General features: G+C 39.2%; 1 protein-coding gene across 1 annotated transcript; it reads right to left on the bottom strand.

Annotated features, from left to right (window-relative positions):
• Window positions 1–910: 910 nt before the first annotated feature.
• On the bottom strand, window positions 911–3827 carry LOC148106131 (uncharacterized). Its single transcript, XM_087852944.1, has one exon. The coding sequence runs from the start codon at window positions 3800–3802 to the stop codon at window positions 1166–1168; it is 2637 nt and encodes an 878-aa protein (XP_087709070.1). The 5' UTR covers window positions 3803–3827; the 3' UTR covers window positions 911–1165.
• Between the last annotated feature and the right edge of the window lie 5199 nt (window positions 3828–9026).

Below are 9026 nucleotides of genomic sequence, written 5' to 3'. Positions count from 1 at the left end.
TGTGATGGAAGTATTTAAAAAAGTGACGACAGGGTGTGGGGACGGGAGCTGAACTGAGGAAGCATTCATGCATCAAATACCAAGAGAGTCAGGGGAACACCGGGGAGGACAACAACAAAACTAAAACAGGGAGCTAAGAACTTCACTACTGTATGTTTTCAATGTTTTTGTCACTTTTTATGGAATCAAACTCAAAGTAAGCTTTAAACCCTGCATGGTCGTACTCTCTCCTGCACTCCATATTATCCTTTGTTGATCTACACACGTCTGTTGCTGCCACGGACGTCGCACGCTTGTACGTCATTGTCATGAGACACTCTCACGAAGAAAATGACGAGGATTAGTAACGCAGTAATGTAGCCTGCTTACAGGAAAGTAACAGTAATCTAATGACCTTTTTTGCAATAGTAATCCCTTACTTTACTCGTTACTTGAAAAAAGAAATCAGACTATGCGGTGTTGCCCATCTCTGGTCCACATACAGAAAGTATCATAGAAAGATTTAAGGTATCGTGCCACATTTGACCTCTGAACTCTTGTTCATGGTTAGTAAATTAAGAGTCAAAGTGAAAGACAAATTTGAAACTTTGTTACTTATTACCGTTGTTTGGAATAGATAGGAATATAGGGAATATTATATTTTTATTTAAAGACAGGACTCACATGTTTTCATTTCTAGTCTTTAAAACCTGTCTCTATCCATCTAGTATTCATTCTTTCTGGGAAACAAGTATGTATATTATGCACACACACAAACACACATGCAGCTATTACCTATTTCTTGTTTTTATACCTAAGATGAATTATTGTTGAATGAAGACATTTTTCAAACACATGTAAAATGTGGGCAATTGTGTTTATTGGGTAAAGGAAAAGGCAGAAGGGGGAAAAGAAGGGGGAAGGGGGGAAAGGGGGGGAAAGAAAGAAGGAAAGAGAGAGAGGAGAGAAAACCCCAACTATCCCCTCTGAGCAAGCACCAGGCGACAGTGGATAGGAAAAACTCCTTTTAAAGTGAACCAAACCTAAAAGAGAAACCTATGGCAGAACCAGGCTCAGGAGGGGTCAGTCAACTGCCGGGACTGGTCGGGGGGTGAAAAAGGAAAAAGGAGGGAGGGGAAGGGGAAGGGGGGAAATGAAGATGGAATAGAGGTGGAGGAAGACGAGGTTACATCAGGTGAGAAGCAGCAGTGTCCCTCCTCCAGAACCAGTGGAAGCGTTTTTTCTTCATTTTCAGATACTCTTCCACGAGCACCTTTTTCTCAATGATGAGGGTTTTCAGCTCATCGAATGTTTCTGCGTTTTCTTTCTCAAGTTTGTTGCATCTTTTCACCATGTCTTCTAATTGTTGTTGTTTTTCTTTAAGCTTGTCTTTCAGTTCTTTAACTGTTGCCTCCTCTATTCGCTTTGCATTGTGCACATCTGTGTGCATGTCTTCCAGCTGCTGGTTTCTCTTCTGGATTTTTTGAAGTCTACACTGCAGGTCTTTATGTGTTTTCTGTTGTTCTTGCTTTTGCGCCTGGATTTCAGTGTTTTTGTACTTCAAGGTCTTAGAAAGTTCCTCAAGTTCGGTGGTTTTTCTCAGCATCTCATTGATGCTACTCTGCATCGCTGAGCATTGATTTTCCAGTTTCTTCTTTTCTCCTTCCAGTACAGTTGTTTTGTACTTTGTTTCGTTATACAATTCTTGGAGTGCTTGATTTTTCCTCTGGAGATTAAGTTTTTCTTCTTCCTGTTGTATTTTCTGTTGGTCTTTTTCTTGAAGCAGCTCTTTATTTCCGTGCGCTTTTTTATCAAGCCTGATTTGGAGCGATTTGTTTTTTTCCTCCATCTGGTCAAGCCTGGAGTCCATTTCCTTCTGTTTCATTTCCATTTGCTTCTTGTCTTGAAGCAACTGTTGACTTTTGTGCAGAGTTTTGTCATGCTTCACCAGCAGAGCTTTGTATTTTTCCTCCATGGCTTGGAGTTTGCTCTGCAGGTCTCTCTGCTCTACGGGCTCTTGTTTCTTGTCTTGGTGGATCTCCTTATTTCTCTCCAGAGCTTCATCGAGTATTACTTGCAAGCCTTCATTGTGTTTCTCGATGTTCCTAAGCTTGAAATCCATTTCTTCCTGTTGTATTTTCTGTTGGTCTTTCTCGTGAAGCATCTCTTTATTTTTGAGCAGTGTTTCCTCAAGAGTTATTTGGAGCATTTTGCATTTTTCCTCCAAGACTTCAAACTTGCGGTCCATTTCTTTCTCGAGCATTCCTTGTTGCTCTCTCTCTTGAATGAACTCTTTATTTCTGTGCGCTTTTTTATCGAGCCTGACTTGAAGCATTCTGTGTTTTTCCTCCATCTGGTCAAGCTTGGAGTCCATTTCCTTCTGTTTCATTTCCATTTTCTTCTTGTCTTGAAGCAACTGTTGACTCTTGTGCAGAGTTTTGTCATGCTTCACCTGCAGAGCTTTGTATTTTTCCTCCACGGCTTGGAGTTTGCTCTGCAGGTCTCTCTGCTCTACAGGCTCTTGTTTCTTGTCTTGGAGGATCTCCTTATTTCTCTCCAGAGCTTCATCAAGCATCACTTGCAAGCCTTCATTCTGTTTCTCGATGTTCCTCAGCTTGCAATCCATTACTTCCTTTTGCATTTTCTGTTTGTCTTTCTCATGAAGAAACTCTTTATTTCTCTCCAGAGCTTCATCAAGCATCACTTGCAAGCCTTCATTCTGTTTCTTGATGTGCCTCAGCTTGCAATCCATTTCTTCCTGTTGTATTTTCTGTTGGTCTTTCTCGTGAAGCATCTCTTTATTTTTGAGCAGTGTTTCCTCAAGAGTTATTTGCAGCATTTTCAGTTTTTCCTCCAAGACTTCAAGCTCGGAGTCTGTTTCTTTCTCGAGCATTTTTTGTTGCTCTCTCTCTTGAATGAACTCTTCATTTCTTTGCACTGTTTTCTCAAGCTTGATTTGGAGCAATCTGTGTTTTTCCTCCATCTCGTCAAGCTTGGAGTCCATTTCTTTTTGTTTAATTTCCATTTGCTTCTTGTCTTGAAGCAACTGTTGACTTTTGTGCAGAGTTTTATCATGTTTCACTTGCAGCGCTTTGTATTTTTCCTCCACGGCTTGGAGTTTGCGCTGCATGTCTCTCTGCTGTGTGGACTGTTGCTTCTCTTCTTGGTGGATTTCTTTCAGTTTTTCCAGAGCATCGTCAAGCTTCTCTTGGAGCTCCTGATTCTTCTTGACCATGTTTTCCTGTTTTATGCTCTCTTTTTTCTCCTTTTGGAGCAGATCTTTAATTTTTTCCAGAGCTCCATCGAGCTTTTCTTGGAGCTCCTGATTCTTCTTGAGCATTTTATCCCCTTTAATGCTCTCTTTTTTCTCCTTTTGGAGCAGATCTTTAATTTTTTCCAGAGCTTCATCAAGCTTTTCTTGGAGCTCTTGATTTTTCTTGAGCATTTTATCCCCTTTAATGTTCTCTTTTTTCTCCTTTTGGAGCAGATCTTTAATTTTTTCCATGGCTTCATCAAGCTTTTCTTGGAGCTCGTGATTCTTCTTATCTTGGAGAGCACATTGTTTCTCCTCAATTTTACCTTCCCTTTCCTGAAGCTGGTAGGATAATTTTTCTAATTCAGCGCTCTTTCTCTCATTTTCTTCTGTCAGGATCTTAATCTTTTCTCTGTTCATGAGATTTTCATTCTCCATTTCTTCCAATCGCTTTTCCTCTAATTCTACCTGTTCATCCCAAGGAAGAGAGCTGATATAAGGGTCTAGGGACTCATACCATGGAATAGAGCTGGGGTCAGCTTCTTGTCTTTCTTGCTCTTTCTGAGACATGTTGGAGTCTGTATACCGTGTTTACGAAAAGGATCCAAATGTTTGAAAGAGCTTTACTGGTGAACGTTTGAATGCTGCTAACATAAGTGCTGCAAATAACGGACTAAAAGTTTTTCATCCTCACCCCTACTTAAGCTTCAAAGGATCAAAGCTTTAGAAGCCTGTGACATCAGAATTCCATAAGCCAATGAGGTTGTCACATGACATTTTTGAATGAGGTCATGTTTTTGTTTGAATTTTTTAAATAACATCAACATTCCGTAAGCCAATCAGGTTCTTACATGACTTTTGAATGAGGATAATTCTTTTGTGTTAAAAAAAAGTGTAAAAAGTGTTATTGCAATAACATAAAAAGTGAGTAAAGAAAGTAAATAAAAGTACAGTTTTATTTATATAGCACCTTTCAAGACAAATTCATTGTGTCTGAGTTGTATTGGTAACTCGTTGAAGTGTTACTGGGTATCATAACTAGACAGTTTGCGCATACAGTGAGTATTGTGAGTATTGTATTGATCAGAGAGTTAGAACAACAACTAAAGGAAACTTTGATTAATCTGAAAGGAACTAATATAGGTTAACAGGTAGCTGATACAAATCAGGATTTAAAACCATTTTTGGTTTGTTTGTTTTTCTGTTTGACTCCTTGTTTTATTCAATATTGCAGTTTATATGATAGTATTATGGGTTTGTTAAACTGTGCCATGTGAAAATGTTGGGAAATGAAATATCACAGGTGGAAATCAATGAAAGTGGAAATTCAGAAGAAATTCTGTCCTTTTCCTCATTAATGCACATCATAGATAACTATGTAATGTGTCTGTTGCACACTTTGTATGTCAGGAATAACCATAAATGTGTTGTCTTACAAACGGCTGTATCAGGTCTTTGCATCCACAATAAGCGAGGATAACAGAACTCCTGGAAAGCAAAAGAAATCTGTTTTTTTTTTTTTAAGACAGTCACCTTTAGTTTCACGCTGAGTGATGCTGGATTGTTGCAGACAAACCTGATTATGTTTCCCACTGGGTTTTATACTTCAGAGGCAACACAGAGTAAAGAGAAGCATTGTTATTTCAGTGTAACTTTAGTCTCAGTTTAGTTTTATCCCCTTGTAAATTTGATAAGAGCCAAATTGAGGAAACAAACTCAGTGTGTGGCCAGAAAATGCCATGGTGGCTTACAAACACATGTCAGAACAAAATATGAAGGATAAGACATCACACGTATAACGGAAAGAGACGCAGAAGAATTCATCTCTGAAATTTCTCCCTTTATTGAACTGGCATTTTTTCCGAGACCACCGGAATTGGTGGGATGGACACAAAGAAAATCAGAGGTAGACAAAAATCCGTCAGGAGGGATCAGGAGAGAACAATGGTCTGCCAAGCCATTCCCTGCTTCAGAGTTTTGTAATTTTGCACCTGCTGTTGCTTTAATACCATTAACTAACGAGGTTGAAATAGACTCACAGTGGTTTCTGCTTCTTAATTAGACAGATTTATATCCCTTCATGTGCTTCTGTCTTCTGTGCTTCACTGTCTGTGATCATGCTCGAGCTCATCTTCAGTCAGTTATCTTCTGTTTGTTTCCTGCTTCCTTTTAAAGGTCAAGGATCTCACCTTGACCTTGCCACCTGCCTGCGTGCCATGGACGCCCAGGTTTGCAAATACAATAACTTGAAAACGAAGCAATGTTGTATTTTCAAATTTATACCATAGATACATCTATGGTATAAAGTTGAAAATACAATATAATATCAACTTTGCACATTATACTCTGTAGAAGAAGAGTGTGATGCAATGTGAAGTGCATTATGGGCAATGCAGAGTGTTCTACAGTTCATATCAACCATGTCAATGAAAGTTAAATTCTAAAATAAAAACAAAACAATAAACCATGAATGTATTTTCTACCACTTCTTCTAGCCTAAGCACAGAAGCCCAGCTCCTCACAAATATATAGACCAAATTCAATTCAATTCAATTCAAAACAAATTCTTTATTGTCCCACAAGGGGAAATTAGTTTAGTTTAGCAGCAGGCAACAATAAGAGTAAACAAAACAATAATATTTAAATAATAAGGACAATGATAGTAATAAAGAACAGATGTCTGCACTGGTCACCCTACAGAGAAACAAGAAGATAAGGACAAACATGCAGACAGGAGGGCAAAAAAGACAGAGAGGTTTATAAAAGCTCATCAAGATTGATAGGAATGCTACATGAACCAAACAATGTTATTGAGCTTCTCTATTGTCATCCTGCCTGGTGATGGATGAGTTCATGCCTATCTCCTATCTTATTCTGAGCCCATGGATGCAGCCATACCACACAGGTCACATGACTAGCACACACTGTGAGTGTGTTTCTGTACCCAGTTTACTGAAAAAATGGAAATACCCAACAGTGTGTCTGTATAAAAGTCAGTCCATATCCAACATCTACACCCACTTATACTTGTAAAGCTGCAGAGAGCACAGCACATGCTGAATCTAAATGTAGCTCGTTTCAACGGTCTTTAATGATATTTAAGGACAAATAAAAGGCCTGGAATGGATTCAAAAGTTCAAAAAAATGTTTCAAAAATTAAAGTGGATCTGGCCCACACAATGTGCCTACACATGGCCCTCATACCGCAAAGAATGACGGCCCTTTGGTGGCCCACACATGGGCCAGCTGCAGACACACTGGTGGTCCTGTGCTGGCCCAGCTTCAGCTCTGGCTCCAGATGTCAGCCTCATGTGTACCTTAATCAAGCCATGTAATAACAACATGTGCCGGAACATAATAGTGCAAAAGGAACATGACGAGACGTGCTTCCTAACTACATTCGTACTCTTGGCATGCAAACTGGAGGAGCCAGGGATCGAACCACTAGCCTTCCAATCAGTAGGTGACCTGCTGTACCTCCTGATCTACAGCCAGCCTGTGGTAGACGTGCATAAATCCTCACTAGGTTTTGGATAAAGTGTACACTCACAAACCTGTCAAATCTGCATTTAAAACACTGGCTACCATAGCAGTATAGTATTGCAACATGGCATTTGGGTCTTCTAACTAAAATAGGAACATAAATAGTGCCTCATTGCCAGACCTAGCCCACATCTGGTTGACATACACCCGGCCATGAAACCAGTCAGTCAGAAGTGACAGCTTGATGCCAGATCTGGGCCAGGCCTGATTTCTATGAGCCTGGGCGACATAAACAATACTACAATCGAGCCAGATATGGTATGCCATCACATAGACAGTGCCATCTATGCCAGGCCTGGCCCACATCTGGATGACATACCACTTATCATGCCAGCTGTCAGCCAGCAGTGCCGGCTTGACACCAGATCCGTACCAGACCTGCATGCAATGTGGGACCCTGCATCACAGCTCCCAACATTAATGTGACAGCATATTTAACCTCCCAAGACCTGAACTCTTTCATGGCATGCATTTTTAACTTTTCTTTGCTATTTGGGCTGATTGGGACCTGATGAGTGTATAAACAAAGAATTACTGTCACAATAAATGACTCTGTCTCATTTATAAATTAAGATATTCTCTTCGCAAAACAACTTGTTCCTTCATCATTGCCATCATCTCATCTCTTCTTCCTTGGCACTGCTGCCCTCTTCTGGTTACAGTGGGTCAGTGGTCGCTGAGAGGAGCTGTGAGCTGTTAGTCTGCTGACTAAAGATTTGTCTGTTTTAAACCATTAATCACATTCTAAAATAATCAACCATACTTTAAATGCTGTTTAATGTGGCACCTCGTATTGTCCATTATCAACTTTGCACATTATACTCTGTAGAAGAAGAAGAGTGTGATGCAATGTGAAGTGCATTATGGGCAATGAAGAGTGTTCTACTGTTCATATCAACCATGTCAATGAAAGTTAAATTCTAAAATAAAAACAAAACAATAAACCATGAATGTATTTTCTACCACTTCTTCTAGCCTAAGCACAGAAGCCCAGCTCCTCACAAATATATAGACCAAATTCAATTCAAATTAAATTCTTTATTGTCCCACAAGGGGAAATTTGTTTAGTTTAGCAGCAGGCAACAATACGAGTAAACAAAACAATAATATTAAAATAATAAGGACAATAATAGTAGTAAAGAACAGATTTCTGTACAGAAAACATGTGTCTGTACTGGTCACCCTACAGAGAAACAAGAAGATAAGGACAAACATGCAGACAGGAGGGCAAAAAAGACAGAGAGGTTTATAAAAGCTCATCAAGATTGATAGGAATGCTACATGAAGCAAACAATGTTATTGAGCTTCTCTATTGTCATCCTGCCTGGTGATGGACGAGTTCGTGCCTATCTCCTATCTTATTCTGAGCCCATGGATGCAGCCATACCACACAGGACACATGACCAGCACACACACAGTGTGTTTCTATACCCAGATTACTGAAAAAATGGAAATACCCAACAGTGTGTTTGTATAACAGTCAGTCCATATCCAACATCTACACCCACTTATACTTGTAAAGCTGCAGAGAGCACAGCACATGCTGAATCTAAATGTAGCTCGTTTCAACGGTCTTTAATAATATTTAAGGACAAATAAAAGGCCTGGAATGGATTCAAAAGTTCAATAAAAGAGATCAACATTTTGATCTTACTCCTCTGTTTTTCACACCAATACTCCTTACTGAGTAGGTAGATTGGGTCTATGATCATGCTGAATAAATCGATTATTACAATTCAAAAAACGTGGAAAAATTGGTAAAACAACAATAGATAAGTAAACGGGACTTAGTATTCCAAAATCATTTTATTCTAATCACCTTTTTTCATCAATGACGCCTTTTAGCAGCACTTTTTTATACATGAGAATTTATACAATTAATTTAATGAGTGTCTGAGCCTTAAAAGGAGCCCTCACCATAAAGATGCAGAGTTTATTATTTTAACATTAATATCAGAAACGTAATTGGTTATTTTAAAAACTGCAAACAATCTTAGTTTTTCGAATATTTCAAAAGCTTCTTTCACCCATCGGCAGCTGTTGTTTGGTCGGGAATGCATTTTGGGCAATGATGAAAGGTTAAGTGGACATAATGTACAGATGCTACTGTTTAGACTTTTAGATCCTGGGAAGCTGAGAGGGCGTTTGTGCAACAGCAGACTCATTCTTTTTGTTAAAAGCTCACAATAATCGTTCAAAACTCTCGCGTAAAAGTAAAAAAGGACTGGCCTTTGGAACACAGGCTTTTTTG

This window comes from Neolamprologus brichardi, chromosome 2 (assembly GCF_056152115.1).
Source record: "Neolamprologus brichardi isolate AB-2024 chromosome 2, ASM5615211v1, whole genome shotgun sequence".
Lineage (NCBI taxonomy): Eukaryota > Metazoa > Chordata > Actinopteri > Cichliformes > Cichlidae > Neolamprologus > Neolamprologus brichardi.
The sequence above is the reverse complement of the archived record's forward strand: the minus strand, read 5'-3'. Positions and strand labels throughout refer to the sequence as shown.

Excerpts from the sequence above, each read along its gene's own strand:
- LOC148106131 (XM_087852944.1), bottom strand. The coding sequence starts at position 3,802 with ATGTCTCAGAAAGAGCAAGAAAGACAAGAAGCTGACCCCAGCTCTATT.